This window comes from Staurois parvus, unplaced genomic scaffold (assembly GCF_062004578.1).
Source record: "Staurois parvus isolate SC_StPar_1 unplaced genomic scaffold, SC_StPar_1.0 ptg000390l, whole genome shotgun sequence".
Taxonomy (NCBI): domain Eukaryota; kingdom Metazoa; phylum Chordata; class Amphibia; order Anura; family Ranidae; genus Staurois; species Staurois parvus.
In genome coordinates, this window is record NW_028318186.1 from 1,396,928 (window position 1) to 1,418,124 (window position 21,197).

General features: G+C 41.6%; 1 protein-coding gene across 1 annotated transcript in view; it reads left to right on the forward strand.

Annotated features, from left to right (window-relative positions):
- PKHD1 (PKHD1 ciliary IPT domain containing fibrocystin/polyductin) overlaps positions 1–21,197 on the forward strand; it is an 808,705-nt gene that overhangs the window by 450,057 nt on the left and 337,451 nt on the right. The window contains exons 36-38 of the mRNA XM_089685961.1: positions 4,985–5,097; positions 8,175–8,274; positions 15,357–15,491. Of these exons, the coding sequence (XP_089542087.1) occupies positions 4,985–5,097; positions 8,175–8,274; positions 15,357–15,491 (348 nt within the window). The remainder of the gene's footprint in view (positions 1–4,984; positions 5,098–8,174; positions 8,275–15,356; positions 15,492–21,197) is intronic.

Here is a 21,197-nt window from a genome sequence, read left to right on the forward strand (position 1 = left end):
TGTAGAATGGGTGTACCACCTTACGTTCTTTCTCTGCTGTGCCAAGGGTAGCTGTCGCTTTGACCACCCCTTGTCCCGGCCCTGTTTGGGGGTTATAACTAATCTTCAGGCCTACTGTATAATGACTATTTTAATGTGTGCAAAAACAAAACCCCAGGAAAAACAGCTCTGGCTTTCCTTATAATTTCATCCTGATTGTATCACAAATTGTTGGTTCCTTCTGTCGAAACGCGCTGGCTGTATCTGATGCTTTTAACAAATGCATATTTTAAATTCATTTCGAGCCAGATGGAGTTTGTACTAGATGCTCCCAAGCACAGACCCAGAATGCGTTCTTGTTTAGTTGGCGTGTTGTGTTCAGCTCCTCTTCATTGGTGTCTCCCGTGTTTTCCTTTATATACATCCATTCAGGTAGTATTTTTACGCTGAAGTTGTAGATCTGGTCCCAACTGCCAATTGTGCTAGGAGCCTAATTCAGCTGGTGTGATGGACAGATAAGCTCCCCAGCAACCCATGGGTGGAAAGCCGCCACAGAAGGGGACTTACTGGATTGCAAAATTAGGGTGAACAGTGACATCCACTGGTGGCTGCAGAAACTACAATACACACATCTAGCCAGATGTCCAGACACCCTGTCACATACAAGTTTCACTCCTGAGCCCTTTCCTGTGCAGCCTGACTGTCCCTGGCTCACTCTATTCAGTCATTGGATTTCACTTCTATCAATCATTGAAGCTCAGCACTACATGTGGGCATTACCTAGGGTGGTCTGCATTATTCCTCTGAAGAGCCAGCCCACTGCCTGCATCAGGGCTTAGGGCTCTTTAGAGGAGTACTGAAGCAGGATGCTATGATGTTTTAAAGAAAATATGTACAACACTCTGCTGGCCTTTCCCACCAGCCATTATTTGTCTGTATTGCATAGAGAAGCACATGATGTCATTGGATGAAAAAAAAGTATGTAATAAAAACAGGTTTTAATTAAATAGGCAAATAATATGTTTATGGGGGGCTCTAGAGGGGCATCCTTCACATCTACACTTGATTTGTGATCATAAATATATGGCATGATGAGAAGCTATAATGTGGAAAATGTTACAAAAATAGCTTCTAGGAAAAGTTTACATCAGTCACTCAGTGTGTGATCTGTGTGAACGGTGTGATTAATAACGTGGACCTTTCAGTAATGTTACAAGTCTGAATAAATGACTTCCTAACATGTCATAATAAACAAAGCCATCTTTGAGCTTCAGTCAATTGACTTTGCTTTGTTTGAGATGATGTCATCAGTCTGCTCAGGGGAAGATTTTCCTCGGTACATGTATAGTTATACCTTACTATGGATGTGTAACACTTCCAGGTATTTACTACAGCGCCTTGAAAAGTATTCATACCCCTTGAAATGTTCCACATTTTGTCATGTTACAACCAATAATATAAATATATTTTATTGGGATTTTATGTTATAGACCAACACAAAGTGGCACATAATTGTGAAGTGGAAGGAAAATGATAAATGGTTTTCAAAATGTTTTACAAATAAATCTGTGAAAAGTGTGGCGTGCATTTGTATTCAGCCCCCCCCGGAGTCAATACTTTGTAGAACCACCTTTCACTGCAATTACAGCTGCAAGTCTTTTTGGGGATGTCTCTACCAGCTTTGTACATCTAGAGAGGGACATTTCTGCCCATTCTTCTTTGCAAAATATCTCAAGCTCTGTCAGATTGGATGGAGAGCATCTGTGAACAGCAATTTTCAAGTCTTGCCACAGATTCTCAATTGGATTTAGGTCTGGACTTTGACTGGGCCATTCTAACACATGAATATGCTTTGATCTAAACCAGTGGTGGGCAACCTTTTTTTTCAACTGAGCCAAATCTCGCCAAAACCACGATTGAAATTTATTTTGAGAGCCACATTTTTAAAACTGAAAATACATCTCCCATATAGTAATTCATCCCCCATATAGTAATACATCTCCCATATAGTAATTCATCCCCCATAGTAATTCATCCCCCATATAGTAATTCATCCCCCATAGTAATTCATCCCCCATATAGTAATTCATCCCCCATAGTAATTCATCCCCCATATAGTAATTCATCCCCCATAGTAATTCCTCCCCCATATAGTAAGTCATTCCCCATATAGTAATTTATCCCCCATAGTAATTCATCCCCCATATAGTAATTCATCCCCCATAGTAATTCATCCCCCATAGTAATTCATCCCCCATATAGTAATTCATCCCCCATATAGTAATTCATCCCCCATAGTAATTCATCCCCCATAGTAATTCATCCCCCATATAGTAATTCATCCCCCATAGTAATTCATCCCCCATATAGTAATTCATCCCCCATATAGTAATTCATCCCCCATAGTAATTCATCTCCCATATAGTAATTCATCCCCCATATAGTAATTCATCCCCCATATAGTAATTCATCCCCCATAGTAATTCATCCCCCATATAGTAATTCATCCCCCATAGTAATTCATCCCCCATATAGTAATTTATCCCCCATAGTAATTCATCCCCCATATAGTAAGTCCCCCACATAGTAAGTCCCCCCTGTGTCAATTCACTTACCTTTGCTGCGCGTGCCTCTCGCCGTGTTCCCGCGCCGTTCTGGTCTTCAGGGCGGACTGTGAGAGGAGAGGAGTTCGTCACGCTGCCCCGCCTACATCCTGGCTGCCCCGCCTACATCCTGACAGCTGCAGAGTTCTGACTTTTGGGGCGGCCACCCGAGAGGAGGGAGGGGAGGGGGCGGCCGCCCGAGAGGAGGGAAGGGAGCGGGCGCCCGGCACACAGAAGAGCCGCATTGAAGTTTGTAAAGAGCTGCATGTGGCTCGCGAGCCGCGGCTTGCCGACCACTGATCTAAACCATTCCATTGTAGCTCTGGCTGTATGTTTCGGGTCGTTGTCCTGCTGGAAGGTGAACCTCTGCCCCAGTCTCAAGTCTTTTGCAGACTCTAACAGTTTTTCTTCTAAGATTGCCCTGTATTTGGCTCCATCCATCTTCCCATCAACTCTGACCAGCTTCCCTGTCCCTGCTGAAGAAAAGCATCCCCACAACATGATGCTGCCACCACCATGTTTCACGGTGGGGATGGTGTGTTCAGGGTGATGTGCAGTGTTAGTTTTCCACCACACATAGCTTTTTAAATTTAAGCCAAAAAAGTTCAATTTTGGTCTCATCTGACCAGAGCACCTTCTTTCACATGTTTGCTGTGTCCCCCACATGGCTTCTCACAAACTGCAAATGAGACATCTTATGACTTTATTTCAACTATGACTTTCTTCTTGCCACTCTTCCAAAAAGGCCAGATTTGTGGAGTGCATGACTAATAGTTGTCCTGTGGATGGATTCTCCCACCTGAGCTGGGGATATCTGCAGCTCCTCCAGAGTTACCATGGGCCTCTTGGCTGCTTCTCTGATTATTGCTCCCTTTGCCCAGCCTGTCAGTTTAGGTGGACGGCCATGTCTTGGTAGGTTTGCAGTTGTGCCATACTCTTTACATTTTTGGATGATGGACTAAACAGTGCTCAGTGAGGTGTTCAAAGCTTGGGATATTTTTTTATAACCTGATCCTGCTTTAAACTTCTCTACAACTTTATCTCTGACCTGTCTGTTGTGTTTCTTGGCCTGCATTATGCTGTTTGTTCACTAATGTTCTCTAACAAATCTCTGAGGGTGTCACAGAACAGCTGTATTTATACTGAGATGAAATTACACACACGTGGACTTTAATTACTAATTAGGTGACTTCTGAAGGCAATTAGTTCCACTAGATTTTAGTTAGCGATATCAGAGTAAAGGGGGCGAAAAACATATGCACGCCATACTTTTCACAGATTTATTTGTAAAAAAATGTTGAAAACCATTTATCATTTTTCTTCCACTTCACAATTATGTGCTACTTTGTGTTGGTCTATCACATAAAATCCCAATAAAATAAATTTATGTTTTTGGTTGTAACATGACAAAATTTGGAACATTTCAAGGGGTATGAATACTTTTTCAAGGCACTGTATCTCTTACAGGGATCGCAGTAGGATGGTGCCATATTTATCAAGGCATCATCCAGGGTCACCATCTACTTCCTGCAATGAGACATTGGCCAAGAGATAACACAGTCATGTAAAACCTGGTGCCTGTGCTGATTACAAGTGTCTGACAAGGATCAGCTCCTGCTGCAGCCTCTTACCTTATGACTTTATACAAATTTACCATTGACCACTGGAGGAGATCAATGGTAATGGACAGAAGGCTATGGAAATGCTTCCCCAAATCTTAAAAGGTAGAGCTTTTTTGAAAAACGATAGTGTCCCTGTATGTTTTGACAAGTCAAGAATTTATCCATGCAGACTCTAAAGCTATTCTAAAGCTACATCCTTATTGATGAAAAAACACAACCTTCTCCAAATTTAAAGTGGCTGTAAACCCTTACATATACCCAGTGAAGTGACTGGCCTCAAGTGATACACAGAGATGAAACACATCATCCTACATAGGTTGTAGCTGTTTATCTATAGCCATTTCCCCCCTACATCTATTCAAAGTGCAGAATTTACATAGGATATCTCAGCTCTGAGAAGCAGGGGGTGGGAGCTGAAGTTACACACAGTGAGGAGAGCTCTCAGAGCTGATTGGAGGGAAGGCACACCCCCTCCCTTCACACAGGAACAGAGCTGAGGCTGTCAATCTGTTGGAGGTCCCTCCCTGTCACCATTTTTCTCTTGGTGTCAGGACAATTTGTCATAAGTGACTCCTGCTTATAGCAGAGAAGCGAAGCAGCAGACAGAAATGACAATTATCGTTCTTAACTGAGACAAGTACACACTATAGAGGGATATGCCTTTTTATTCTGAGGTTTACAACCAGTTTAAATTTCGAAGGTTCTTTTACTTGCAGTTACCACAAAATGGCTTGGAGATTGTCTTTAAGGATTGTAGTACTGTCTGTGCTTATGTTTTAGGATAACTGGGTGTGCAGCTCTGGTTATGGCTATTTCTATCACCTGTCACCATCTGGACCTTCCCGAGACATCCTGGGCTCCTTCAAGAACAACGTAGCTGAATCCTGTACAAGGTGAAGAAAGAACGCTGAGATGAAGTCAGTTCTGGATGTGCTAAATACAGATAAAGGCTCTTAGTATTTATAACACTTTGCTTAGTCACTTATTAGTTATAGCCAGAGTGGATTTCCATCCAAAGTGCAAGGTGGAGCAGCAGGGGCCCATTTATGACACTGGACAAGGTGAAGTAAGGCAAGCAGAGATACCTGGGATGGAAAGGGTGACATTTGCCAGATAGACTAGCCTGCCTGCCTGAAGGTCATAATTGGATGATGTGAAATGCTGGTGGCTGTACATCCTGACTTAAAGTAAACTACAGCGCTGAGCGAACTGTTGGCGCTTTATAAATACTGTATAATAATAATAATAATAATAAAGTGGTTGTAAACCTTTACATATACCCAATGAAGTGACTAGCCTCAGGTGATACACAGAGATAAAATAAATCCTCCTTCATACGTTGTACCTGTTTGTCTACAGGCGTCTGTCCCCTACATCTATTCAAAGTACAAAATTTACACAGGATCTCTCAGCTCTGAAATGCAGTCGGTGGGTAGCTGAAGTTACTTCAGTGAGGAGAGCTCTGACAGACACCTCCTACCCCTTCACTGTCACCATTTTTCTCTTTGTGTCAGGAAAACTCATCAGAAGTAAGTCATGCAGATAGTAGAAGAACAAGGCAGCAGAGAGAAATGTCACTTGGTGCTCTGGATTGAGACAAGTACACACTATAGAGAAGCCTTTCTCAACCTTTGCAACATGGAGGGACCCTTGTAATAACTTTTGGGTCTAAGGGAATCGCTGCTAAAAATTACTATACCTACAACTCATGATATGACACTTGTGGTCATTGGGAGGAATTCCCCCCTTACAGATAGCTAAAAAGATCAATGGTGTCAGTGGGAACTTATTTGGGAGGCAGAACTTGCTTATTGCTCAGGGAACCCCTTGCAACCTCTATAGGAACCCCTGTTTAGAAACCCTGCTATAGTGGGATATGCTTTGTTTATATATCATGTCGGAGGTTTACTACCTCTTTAAAGCTAAATTCATGGTATGGATATTTTTGCATAGTTACGTTCATCCAGCTTAAGAATGAAAAATCCACATGTGGCTGTGGAAGTGGGGGAATTACTGTAGTAGTCGCTGATACTACAGTGATCCTCATTGTTCCCCAGGTCCTGTCCCAAGCAACTGCCCTGCTACATGGTGATCACAAAGGGTGGCACACACGACATGGGGGCCATTCAGAGAACACCTTGGATTTTTCTTAAATGAGTACAAAGCATTCTGTGATTGGACAAAGTAAAAAAAGTAGAGATTGTGATGTCACCAGCATACTTCTCTACCTTATGCAATCAGAGAACTCTTTGCATTCATTGAGGAAAAACCAAAGCATTCTCTGAATGGCGCCCATATCAAATGAGCAACCCGTGTGGAGGGAAGCTGCTTCGCATGGGACTTAGAAGACAGCGAGGATCACTATAGTTGTGGTGGCTATTACAGTGATTCTTGACTTCCACAAGGATCAGCCAGGAATGGAATATGTATGCTTACATTGGTCCACACTGCATGTGCAGTCATGTGAAGGAAAACTTCAAACAAACTCAATAGTTCTATCAAGTTGGCTTTCACACGACAAGGCTTTCCTCAAAGGGTACCTGACAGTAGCTCAATCCGTAGAAATACAGAAAGGAGCACCGGACCAAAAAACATAGTTACATAGTTACATGTTAGTCTGGCCGAAAAAAGACAAAAGTCCATCCAGTTCAACCATAGGAAAAAAAAAATAATCTTACACCCACAGTTGATCCAGAGGAAGGCAAAAACCCAGCAAAACATGAACCAATTTGCTCCTGCAGGGGAAAAAATTCCTTCCTGATCCCCCGAGAGGTAGTCGGATATTCCCTGGATCAACTTTACCTGTAAATGTTAGTATCCAGTTATATTCTGTGTATCTAGTAAAGAATCCAGGCATTTTTAAAGCAATCCACTGAGCTGGCCAGAACCAACTCTTGAGGGAGTCTATTCCACATTTTCACAGCTCTTACTGCAAAGAAACCTTTCCGTATTTGGAGATTTAATGTCTTTTCCTCCAGACGTAAAGAGTGCCCCCTTGTCCTCTGTGATGACCTCAGGGTGAATAACTCTACACCGAGTTCACTATATGAACCACTGATGTATTTACACATGTTGATCATATCCCCCCTTAATCTCCTCTTCTCAAGAGAGAATAAATTCAGTTCCTCTAATCTTTCCTCATAGCTGAGCTCCTCCATGCCTCTTATCAGTTTAGTTGCCCTTCTCTGTACTTTCTCCAGTTCCCCAATGTTCTTTTTGTGAATTTGTGCCCAAAACTGAACTGCATATTCCAGATGAGGTCTTACTAATGATTTGTACCGGGGTAATATGATATCTCTCTCTCTGGAGTCTATACCTCTTTTAATACAAGAGAGGATTTTGCTCACTTTAGAAACCACAGCTTGGCATTGCATGCCATTATTAAGCTTGTGATCTACCAGAACCCCTAGATCCTTCTCCACCATTGATTCCCCCAGTTGTACCCCCCCTAGTATGTATGACACATGCATATTCTTAGCCCCCAAGTGCAGAACCTTACATTTATCACCATTAAACCTCATTTACCACATAGTTGCCCAATTAAACAGTACATTGAGGCCGGCTTGTAAGTTGGTGACATCCTGTAAGGACATTATTCCACTGCACAGCTTGGTGTCACCTGCAAAGACTGAAATGGGATTGTTAATCCCAGACCCTATATCATTTATAAATATATTAAAAAGTAAGGGTCCCAACACTGAACCTTGGGGTACACCAATGATAACCCTAGACCATTCAGAGTATGAATCATTAACCACAACTCTCTGCATACCATATTTTAGCCAATTTTCTATTCATTTACATATGGATTCTTAACCCCCAAGTGCAAAACCCTACATTTATCAAGATTAAACCTCATTTGCCACATAGTTGCCCAATTAAACAGTGCATTGAGGTCGGTGTATTTTTATATCTAATGCGTCATGCTATTCTGTGTTTTACAAAAATTTTTTATCTATTTCTCCAACAGATCTGGCTTTTGGATCCACCCTGAATACACACCCATCAGCAATGAGATCCCAGCCATATTCCAAGACTTTATGGCCTGGAAAAGCCAAGGTGGAGCTCAGGTACTAAATGACGAACTCTATCTCTATCTCGAAATGGCGTTTAATTAGGACATGTTTCAGTGCCACTGCTTGGCACATGCCTCACAAACTGCTAATGTTTACTGCAAATCTCCAAATGTCTTTTACAAATTGGCACATAGAAGGGAGAAAGAAACGAGCGCTCTTTCTTCGAAATCACACAAAGACATGAGGAAAATGGCATCCCTCCTAAATGGGGAAGATTAACATACTTTAGTGTTGCAAACAATCTGGTTAAATGATTCTAATTCTCATTTCTGGCTTGGCTTGCAGTTTAAACAAAAGAATGATTGGCTACAGTTCAGAGCGGCATTAGGAAAGATTAGTAGAGACTGAGGGAAATATCCAGATAAACCTGTTAAAGGAACAGTAACCTAAAAAAAAGGTTCTCTGAGTAAAGTATATCTAAAGCCAAAACTTTATTATTTTTTTATCATTTTGGATAGAGTAGAGAATTTAAACTGCCATCAGGTTTTTATCGTATCTGCGTCTCATTATAGAGATTTCCCTCTACTTCCTGTTCAGAGGACTCAACAGAAAGTGAGAGGATATCTTGTCACTGTTAGAGCCTAAATACAGCTTTGCTGTAGTTGAACCACTTCAAGTCTGGACACTTTTACCCCCTTCCTGTCCAGGCCAATTTTCAGCTTTCAGCGCTATCACACTTTGAATGACAATTGTGCGGTCGTACAACACTGTACCCATATGAATTGTTTAGCATTTTTTGAGACAGATAAAACGTTATTTTTGTTGTATTTATTCACTACTGAGTTTTGTATTTTTTTTGCTATATAAGTGAAAAAGTCCAAAAATTTAAAAAAAAAATAGTTTTTCTCATAACATTTTGCAAATAAATAATATTTCTTCATAAATCTTGGCCAAAATTTATTCAGTTATCTTTTTAGTAAAAAAAATAACCCAAGTTTGTTTATAACCAAAAATTATAATTTTTAAAACATTTTTTACATTTTTATATTTTTTTTTATATTAGTAATGTTTTTTTTTAACATACTGTCACCCTAGCAGTACAGTGTCACCATGGTGACACTGTACTACTTGTGGGGGGGTGAGGAAGATTTTTTTTTTTTTACACTGATCTCTTTTACACCTATAAAGGATGTAAAAGCAATAATTTCTCTTTCTCTCTGGCTGCATTCTTGCAGCCATTGAGAAATACTGTGAGAGCTGTGATTGGTCACAGCTTGTCACATGTTACAAGGCTGCTGTGAATAGCCTTGTACCATGTGACCTCTGTGATCATTCACAGATTTCACAAGTAGTAAGCAATGATGTCAGCAAGTGACATCTTGCTTACTACTATTCATGTGATCAGTGATTGGCCAATCAGTGATTACATGATCGGGACCTCCGGACACAGCGAGCACCAGATCGCAGTGCCGCGTGCTCCAAGGGAGCGCTCACAGGCTGTAAGTGCGGGCGCCGTTTATGAACGGCAACCCGCTCTTGCACAAGTGGTTAAAGAAAAGCAGTCCCAAACAATCTATTTCCTTTACATGACATGCACCCGCTGTCAGAGCTGTATATTGTATCAGCTATATATAGTACAGAGTGATGTGTTCCGGCAGCAGCACAGACGTCCTATCCCGTTCCTGGAACAAAACCGAACTGGGCTGTCCAGCCATTCACTGGAAGCCTTGTATTTTTAATAATGAATACAAGTCTTCTTGTGATTGGCTGAAGTAAAGATCATGACTTATCGCTTCACCAACTCAGCCATTCAGAGGAAGCCTTGTGTTCATTTATAAAATACAAGGCTTCTTGTGAATGGTTAACAGTTCTTGGCCTGACACAATTTTGTTTCGGGAAGGGGACGGTAAGTCCCAGTACCTCTGCAGTAACACAGTGCTGTATACTGTATATAGCTGATGCTACATACAGTTTATACAGCATCCACGTGCATTAGTAAAAGAATTAGTTTGTTTGGCCCAGCCAGAACTACACAAACTATTTAAAGTGATAAAGAGGTCTGTATGTAAACAACACAGATCTCTCCCCTGTCAGTAAGAACAGGCTGCTTTGTATTGCTCTGCACAGCACAGCACAGCAATACAAAGCAGCTTGTCTACACAGTAAAACACACACAGATCACTGTTAACCCTTTGATCGCCCCAGATGTTAACCCCTTTCTCCCCAGTGTCATTAGTACAGTGTCAGTGCAATTTTTTAGCACTGGTCACTGTATCAGTGTCACTGGGGATTTCAGTGGCAGTTAGTCAGTTCCCACCCAGTATCAGAATGCCCACTGCAGTCCCGCAGTCGAACAATAAGTCGTTGATTGCCACTATTACTAGTAAAAAAAAATAAATAAAAAATCCCAGTATATATACCGCCATTTGTAGATGCCGTAACTTTCACATAAACTAATTCATTTACACATATTGGGATTTTTTTTAGCAAACACGTAGCAGAATACATTTTTTTTTTCAAAAGAGTTGGTCTTTTTTTGTTTATAGCACAAAAAATAAAAAATGCACAGTTGATAAAATACCACCAAAAGAAAGCTCTATTTGTGGGAAAAAAAGGACTTAAATTTCATTTATGCACAACATTGCATGACCGCACAATTGTCAGTTAACCACTTGCCCTCCGGAGGACTTATCCCCCTTCCTGACCAGGCCATTTTTTGCATTACGGCGCTGTGTTACTTTAACTGATAATTGCAACGCTGCACCTAAATGAAATTTATGTTCTTTTTTCCCATGAATTGAGCTTTCTTTCACTGGTATTTGCTTGCCTGTGTGTTTTTTATTTTCTGCATTATAAAAAAAAAAAAAAGACTGACAATTTTGAGAAAAAAAACAATATTTTTAACTTTTTGCTATTAAACATGTCTAGTAAAAAAATTTAAAAAATCTAATTTCATCATAAATTTAGACCAAAATGTAATCTACTACGTGTCTTTGCTGAAAAAAAATTAATTGTGTAAATTAATTTTTTTACGTGAAAGTTATAGTGTTTAGAAATGGCGGTATATATACTGGTATTTTTTTTTTAATTCTTAATAGTAATGGCGGCGATCAACGACTTATAGTGGGACTGCGGTGGACATTCTGACACTGGGGGGGAACTGACATCCTCAGTGACACCAATACAGTGATCAGTTCTAAAACAAAAGCACTGACACTGTACTAATGGCAATGGGTAGGAAGGGGTTAACATGAGGGGCGATCAAAGGGTTAACTGTGTGGTGGGAGTGTTTTACTCTGGGGTGGTGTCTGTGTGCTTCACTGTAAGCACACTGATTTGGATGCCTGTGCTGTGCAGTGTGCCCGAGCTGACAGGGAGGAGGACTGTAAACAAAACAGTTCTCTCCATCGGAGATCCTCGTTAAATGACTTTTTGCAGATCTAGCAAAAGAATCACCTGAGTTAGTAGCTACTCATGTTATTCAAGATGATCATGGCACACAAGAGGTATGTAGCTGTTTAGATAAGTATTATTTATAATTTCAGGTACTTATATAGTGCTGTCAATATACACAGCACTTCACATATATATTGTACATTCACATCAGTCTTTGCCCTCAAGGAGCTTACAATCCAAGGTTCCCAAACTTTCATTCATACGCATACTAGGGCAAATTTAGACAGGATCCAATTAATCCATCAGCATGTCTTTGGAGTGTGTGAGGAAACTGGAGCACCCGGAGAAAACCCATGCAGGCACAAGGAGAGCATGCAAACTCCAGGCAGGTATGTATCACCCTCTAGTGTGGTGTAGGTAAATCTAATGTGTATGACTATGGTAATTGTGTGAGTCTGTGATTAGGATCGGATTACTGCAGGTCAAGATGGATGGCTTAACAGGTTGAGGCTATCACCTCCACCTGGCTCTGGAGGACCATGGAACCTTCCAGAAGCCAGTGAGCGGAAGAGATGGAGACCTAGTCTGCATGTTTATGGGAGCCTAACCAATACCAGATTTGGATTCCCTAGTAGAGTGGTGAGACCAACCCATAAATATGGGATAGTCAAGTCAGCAAGGGAGTCGGGTGGAAGATGGAGTGCTGAGGAGAATGTCGGTGGCCTAGGAGGGGTCCCCTAGGTCTAAGGGAGCAGTCCTCCAGGCTGGGCTCGGGCTGGCTCAGGAGGATCCATTCAGCATCAGGGCATGAACAGGATGAAGCCCTTGGAGCAGTGGGAGCAAGGAGGACAGAGTGAGTACATCAGCACACCCAAGGATTTACAAGGGGAGAGACTGTCACATGTAGCAAGCTTTCAAAGCACAGCACTAAGCCTTATCCTTTATCTATGTCCTGGGAGATCTTCAGAGCAGCCAGGAGGGCTGGTAGTGTCTGCAGGCTGTGGAGCTGGGAGCAGTTCTCCAAGGGAGAGGAGACATCTCTGCATGTAGTTTGCAACAAGCTAAGCTAACTTTATGGGGAGCTGAGAGTCCCTAGCCTGTAAGGGGCAGTTTTTACTGATCCAAAATGACTGACCACTTTCAAGGAAAAGAACAGTCCAGGATTTGTTTCTGTAAATAAGGAGGAAGGAAGTTGTCCCTGTGCATTGATTCAGTTAACCTCCCTGGCGGTATTCCCGAGTGTAGCTCGGGGTAAGGTTTCAGTACCACAAGCGGTAACCCCGAGCTACACTCGGGAATACCATGCGGCGCTGCTCCACGATCCCTGTATCACTTACCTTGTCCTGCGCTCCCACGATGTCCCTCCTGCAGTGTCCCCGACAATGTAATCCGGCGGATGCCGGCATCTGTCATCTGGGTTCCGTCCCCTGTGAGCGTCGGGACATACGGGGGACGGAACGGCGGGAAATTCAAAAATGACAAAAAGTGACATTCACTAAAATCACTAAAATCACATAGTATTCCATTACTGTATCAAACCATTTCACATACATTTTGTCCCGAGTGCTTTGTTCTGTGTCCTGCCTGCATTTTTACTGTTCTTATTGCCTGGAAACTGAGAAATGTCCATGGTGTCCAAAAAGCGTCACTTTAGGTCAAAAGCGGTTTTAGACCAGCTAGAGAACAGCGATAGTAAATCAGAACCACTTGCAGAATTGAGTGATAATGATTTGTGGGGAAATTCGTCATCAAACAGTGAAAACGATTTTGCGACTTTGCTCAGTGATGTGCGAACTTGGCGCTATATTTCAGATTTAAGTTTTTTTGGTTTGATTATATTATTAAATTAAATTTATTATTATTATATTATTATTTTTATGATTATTTATTAAATTATAATTTATGATTTAGTGTTTCAAATTTTATCCTACCCGGGATGTTTACTAGACTCTTGTTCGGACAGATTTCAGTGAGTTATTCCTAAAAATTACAGCCCTACAATAAAAAAAAAACATATTTCCATGCAAAATAATGGTACCGCTTTCAGCACCAAAAATCTGAAATAATCATACCGCCAGGGAGGTTAAGTTGGGCATCCTATAATTCCTATTACCCTATCCAATTTACATTCCCCAATAATATATCAAAAACCAAGCTCATGAACTGTTCACTGACTGTGGATGCAAGTGTGCAAAATGCATGTTGCTTGGCTGTGCAAAGCTTAGAGGGAGCCTTAAACAAAGCAGCCTTCAAGAGGGTAGCGCTACCAGTAGTGACATGGTTGGAATTCACACAAGCAAGCCTAGCGCTCCCAGGTGGAAGTGCTAACCACTTAGCCACTGTGCTGCTTAGCCGCAGCACAATTTGCAAGAGAATATGAGCAGAGAGATTTGTAGGTACTACAAATTTCTCCTGCAAAGTTTGTAATGTGACATGTCCCTCTCGCACCATGATGGATCAGTTGAAGAGGGTTTTGAAGTAGAGGCATTACCTTCTTTTAATTAAGAGGTGCCAGATTAGGTGGCTTGGACATCCCTTAAGTAAGGCTTACTCAACCTTTTTTTAATCCTGAGGAATCGTTGAAATCAATTTTCGGTTTTTGGGAACCCCTGCTGGGCATTTGAAGTGAAGTGGGTAGGCGTGGTGCTTACCTAATTGGTCGAGCAGCCAGGGTGAATAGGAAGAGTAAGGGAGGATAGTTGTAGGGGAGGAGTGGTGTAGAGTCACCCTAAGATCAGAAGTCAATGAAAGAACGTCCCTCCCACCCTATTTCTCCTGTTATTTCAGTTGGTATTGGTTTTATGGCTTGGCGGTTTGGGGTGCTTGACAGGGATATAAAAATGGTGTTTCTTGAGTAAACGGTGGGACCCATCTTAGGTATGGGGCCCTCTAGTTTGTTCTTGTTGTATTCAGAGTGACTGAGTAGTGGTAAGATCAGTAGGTGTCTGAGGTCATCTAGGATAGTCCCCAGGGTGATGTTTGGTGGCTGGCGAACTATAACTTAGCTAAAGGTGCCACAGGCACAATGTTTGGTTTGACAGAACTGTCAAGGACCTGTAAACATTGTTGACTGGAATTGTTATATTTTGGTTATGTTTTTTGTTATTTAAAAAATATTTGAACATTTTAAGTCCATTTCTGAGTAGTGTAAGTCTTTGGAGGGGTTAAAGGGAGGTGGAGTTGGGGGGAAGTTATGGAGGAGTATGACATTCCGGTGAGCTCTGAACTACCTTGGTCATGTTGGCACTGTATCTGCTACTAATACTGATATGTGTAAAGAAAACCTTAAGCCCCTTACCTCTGTGTTGGGAAGGGGATCACCAATTCACTACAGTGGAAACTGTGAAAGGCAATGTGGTCATCAAGGACTTTGCTGAATAATGGCCAGCACAGAGGTCCTGCACTGCCCTTATGAAGATCAAACTCCATCAGCCCCTTAGATTTGTTATTTGCTCAAATGTACCAACAAATATTATAACTAAGATGCATGAGGGTGCAGTACAAGTCTTCCAATCAAACTGCACAGCAGGTGCATACCTTATATTTTTGGTTTATTGTTATCAAGGGGGCCCTTTACACTGGAGTAGCTTGACTTTTACAGGATGCCCACAAGACAAGGCTAAGGGACAAAAACTTGACTTTTGTGTTGAAGCTTCCCCTGCCTCAGTACAAAAGCTGTATGTTAATATGGAAAATATTTTTACCATGCCTTTAGCTGTCAATATGCTTTTACTGCCTAGATCTCTCTATGTGGAAACATCTCATTTAAAGGCTTCAAGATCTACTCCTGCCAAGAATTTGGGATTAATATCAGCGAAAGTAGAGGGAACACTGAGATTTCAGATAGTTTATTGCTTGGCCATTTTGATGTTGAGGTAAGTGATGAAATTTAATCTTTCCGCTCAGAGTTAGCAGGCATAAATAACCTTTTGACAGTTCCACTAAGACCAACCCGTCCGCTATGCTGTTGCCATATCAGAAAACAAGGCGAGTATAGCTCTAAGCTGTGGAGACAAATTTGATAAAAGTAAGATTCCCAGCTTCACTTTTACTCATGTCTCAATCCTTCAGCATGTTTAATAACGGCAAAAAATATTGTATTTTATTAGCTCGACTAATAATAACACAGTGTTTTTTTGTCCTGGAGCATATAGGTGATGGCTTGAACTGTATTTCATTATTTTACGCTCTCTAGGGATTAGTGTGATATACAAAATCTTGGGGATAAGCATAGCATACAGAATACATATACTACTTCTGGGAAATACTTCTTGGCGCTTGATATGTATGGCTTGTTGTATGCTCATTAGAAATGGGTAAAAATCCACTTCAACATTGGCTTGACAGGAGGTGAACTTGATTTGAACTGATGTCCATGGGCCTCATAATGAGTCTGGCCAAAATGATACACAAGGTAATTTTTGCTTTTCATGCCTCCCCATGCCACAAATGTATTTCTTTTTGGATAGTGTAGGGAAGGATTAGAACCTCTGTCAGGTTTTCATTGCCTTTTTGATTTTGGGGAGATATCCTTTCATGTCCTGCCCTGTAACCACAAAAAGCAAAGAGTTTGCTTTCCAATGAAGGTGCTGACAGTGGTTCCACTCTCCCCTCACTCTGTTCAAAATTCAAGTATTCAAAGTATATTTTTCAATATGATAAATACTTCAACTGTGCAACAGGAATAACAATGCACATACCTTTCAATCTCATATCAAGCCCACATGGATACCTGAAATCAAGGGTACTTTGATACACAAATACTGAGAAATATTTGGCCCACTCCCTTCTACCATTTCTGCCTTTATGATTGGTTACTTTGTCTGTCAGTCATGTTTAAAAACTAATGCTGAAACAGGAGTGGATGGGAGGGATTGTCAAAGTAAATTACATTGGATTTTATTGAAGAGGCTGTAAAGTTGGCCTGTTCTTACTATGCACAGTTGGGTTGGCAAACATTCATGTAGGCATAAAATGTAATGGCACAAAAGTTCTCATCAGTGAGTAGATTGTTCAGTGGCCAGATCCTGCATGCATTGCTCTCTGTCTGTAGGCAGCTTAAGGCTCTGACTATAAGCTGAACCATTGCCAGAACCATAGTAATCAAAGGAGAATGTTCAGAGCAATGGTGAATCTATGTATCTAGGAGAGGCAACCATTGTCAAATCACTCTATGAGTGAGGCCTAAAATCATGAGTTCAAAAATTTCACAATACATGGGAGAGAAGTAAGATAGAAAAGTTTAACTAAAAAATGTGAAGATTTATATGTCGCACACCAAAATTACAATGGAGTTGCCCCCTCATTTGTGGCTTTCACTCTTTTGGGAAGGCTTTCAACAAGATTTTGGAACATGTCTGTGGGAATTTATTCCCATGCAGCCAAAAGAGCATTTGTGAGGTCAGATCTGATGTTGAAAGAGAAGACCCCAGCAATCGGCACTTCAATTAATCCCAAAGGTGTTCAGTAGGGTTGAGGTCAGGACTCCTCTACACCAAACTCATCAAAACACATGACTTTGAAGTGTGTCTGTGGGAAATTGTGAAGTATGGATGTTGTCACAATTAGGGTTTCAATTCATCCTAAAGTTCAGTAGGGTTGAGCTCAGGACTCAAAAGTTCCTACACACCAAACTCTCCAAACCATGTGGTTATGAAGCTGACTTTGTACCCAGGGGTACAGTCTTTGTGAAACAGAAAAGTGCCTTCTCCAAACTGTTTCCACAAGGTTGGAAGCACAGAATTGTCCAAAATGTTTATGTATGTTGTACAGTTAACGGTGTCCTTCACTGGAAACCCCTTGAATGCAATCATTTTGGGGGGAAGCCTACATATGTTTGGTCAGATGTGCACCAACCTTTGGTCATATAGTACAGCTGCACACAGCTTGGAGTCAGATTACAAGCATCCATTTATTAGTAAGGAGTTTTCAAGTGAGACAATTTTACATGCATAAGGCCTCTTGCTCACTGGGCATTTAGCCCCCCTGCATGAGGCCCTGGCGTTCTTACTGTCATAGAGTCTGACAGGCTGTTGGCAGAAGGTCTGGAAGGTGCACTTGTGCCCCACTCCAGCAGCCTAATGACATAGCCCCATGCAGAGTGGCTAAACGCCCTGACGACCTGAAGACATGTCCGAACTGCAGCTATTATTATAACAATTAGGGCCTATTTACACCCCTCTGTCTTAGCGTATACCTTAAAGCTTTGTTCGTTGATGTATCAAGGCAGGCATTCTCTTTGAAGGCATATCAAGACATACATGGACTTCTTTTGGGTAACAGTGCTCTGCAACATATGTATATTCCTATACAGGTGTTACAGAGCACTAAAGTACAGTGGTTTGGTTGATACTGCATATGGGCATTGGGTTGCCATTCAGCACATACGTACAGCACATATGCACATATACAATCATTTGTAGTGCATTTTAGTATAACATGGGTGACATTTAGGGAAAAATGGCCTATATCAATTTTTCCAGAACAGAAGAAGACAAGAATGTGCAATAAAATTTGCTTAAAATTTATATAGCCCACCTGGCTCAATCAGTTGCGGCCATGGAATTCCCTACCCCAGAGTCGTACATAACAAAGGGACAAGGATGCTGGTTACATTACTGGCTTAATATGGCCACATGACCACATTCGGTCAATGACATTATCTAGATATGGCCATGGAGCTATTGTAGATCAACAATGTAACCAAAATCCCTGCTCTATTTTTACATGTGACTGCGAGCAAGGGAGTTCCATGGCTGCAGTTGACGGAGCTGGTGGGCTGCTATCATGTGTCTGTTTCCCGCGAGTTCATACTGAACCTTAGCCTATCCCTAAACACCACCTGTCTACCGTTTGATGTAGACTGGTGTCAGAGCTTGGACATGGGGATGACATTATGACACCCCACATTCAGAAGTGTTTGGGCCTGGTGATTGGCTGCTCAGGCACAAGTATTGTCATATAGGGGAAGTCACATGCTCCTGCATACCTGGTAATGAGGGCTCCGGTGGTGTGGTGAGGCATCAAGGAAGCATGACTGGATAAGTATACATGCCTGAGGGGTGAGCTATAGGCAGACAAAAATGTGCAAAGTGACAATGTCTCTTTAAGCACTGGAAATCTTTTGCATGGCTGCACACTGATGGAAATGACTTCTCATAATTCCAGTGTATTTTTAGACTTACTAAACCGCTGTGACTTCATTACCGCTGTTTCTAGGTCAGGTTCCTGAGGTGTGCAGGGTTTTTGTGAAAGAGGCGCAGTCCTCTCTTTTTGCTATTGTTCGCTGAATGGTCCTTTCCAGCCCCGGAAAGACTGAAATAGCTCCGGCAGCACATGTGGCTTTTAATATTCCTGGTAAATTCAGCAGCTCACGCAATGCGCGTGTTGGAAACCTTGGGGAAATGAGACACTTTGCCGTGAGTTTTGCCAGGGGTTCAATTATAATTGTTATTATCTTTGTTATCTCATAATAACATCCCTTGTGACATAATTTGCATCTTAATTTATGTAACGCTCCCATTAATAAGGATGTCTACTTTGCATCAATTAGGTAGCAGTGACATTCACGTTCCTTGCTTCTGCCACCGAGGCAATGGGACTTATTGTAAGATAAATATCTGGAATTAAAAAATATGTCTCTTCATACAAATAATTGCAGGAAATCAAATTAGCCAGTTAGCAAAATAGTATTATGATCATTGTGATGTGCTTCCACAACTTCAGTTAATTTTCATTTTCTAGAAGTAATGTGAACATAATGCTAAAGAGAACCTGTTTTGTTAATGTCTACCATACACATACCAAGACTGTCTACTATGCGATATCAATACCAAGACCATCTACCATACATGTACAAAGACCAAGACCATGCTAAGGCCATCTGTCATACCATACCAAGAGCATACCAAGGCCATCTACCCTACCATACCAAGACCACCTACCATTCCATACAAAGACTATCTACCCTACCATACCAAGACTATCTACCCTACCATACCATGACCATCCATCTTAGCATATCAAGACCATACAAAGACCATCTATCCTACTATACCAAAACCATATCAAAGCCATCTACTATACCATATCGAGACCATACCAAGACCATCTACACTACCATACCAAGACCTTTTACCCTACCATAGCAAGACCATAACAAGGCCATCTATCCTACTATACAGGCTCATACCAAGATCATCTACCATACTATACCATACCAAGACTATCTACCATAGCATACCATACCATACCAAGACCATCTACCCTACCATACCAAGACTATCTACCCTACCATGCCAAGACCATCTACCCTAGCATACCAAGACCATAACAAAACCATCTATCATACCAAGACCATCTACCCTAGCATATTAGGACCATACCCAGGCCATCTATCCTACTATGCCAAGACCATACCAAAACCATCTACCATACCAAGACCATCTATCCTACTATACTAAGACCATACCAAAACTGTCTACCATACCATACCAAGACCATACCATGATAATCTATCCTGCCACTCCAATACCATCTACCTATGTATACCAAGACTATACCAAGGTCATTTATCCTACTATACCAAGACCATACCAAAACCATCTACGATACCATACTAAGGCATATTTCATCTATACAGAGAGTTGGGAAATATTGGCTTTATAGATGCTAATGAAGCCAATTTCAAGGACAGACTGCTTCATGCTGCTTCCAGGGCTGTGGAGGTGAATGTGTTCAATTGCAATGGCAGCAGTATCGCAGATTTTAATCACCATGAAAATAACTATTCCATGAACTGAATATGAGTTTTGCCCACAGAGAAAGGCAACAGGTTCACTCTAACTCTGGCCCCCATAGCTAATTATACTTACATTCCGATGCTCCCCTGCTAATCTGTTCACCTGGAGAAGAGAATTGACATACCTGATATTTGGGATCATATGACTCACTTCCCTATCTCTCATGTGCGCTTGTGCTTGATGATTTACTGTTCTTGCACCCAGCCTCCATGAGGGAAGGGAGATAGTCCTCAGCCCTGTATAATCTGGAAGTTGTGACTTTGAGCTCACTCAGGGCTTCTTCTCTGGGTTCCCAGCAAAGGAGTGAGCATAGGGAAGCCAAATATTAAAACCTGCATTAAAGCTAAACTTCAGGCAAACATCAAAATGCACAATCAAAATTATGGAAACAGTTTTTCTTGCCAAAGGATTTGTATTTCTGTCAACTCAGTCCTGAAAGTTACACAGTCCCATAAAACATTCTGAGAATGACAGGAGAATGACAACTCTTTCTCTGTTACAGTAAAGAAACACTGGGGCACCATCTCTACCCCCCCCCCCATGCCTTTGACTGTGAAGGCGCAGTGGCAGACTGATGAGGTCATCTCTCTGCTCTTTCATCCTATCATCATGTTCCTTGTAAGCATTTTTGCATAATGCATACCTCATTAGCTATCAGTCCTGCCCCTCCCTCTTCTTTTCTGAGTGCTGCTGTTTTGGAGATTGCAAGAGACTCATATCAAGTCAATTAGGGCACCTGTGATCCCCACCACGGAAATCTGCTGATTCTTGGTGGTGAAC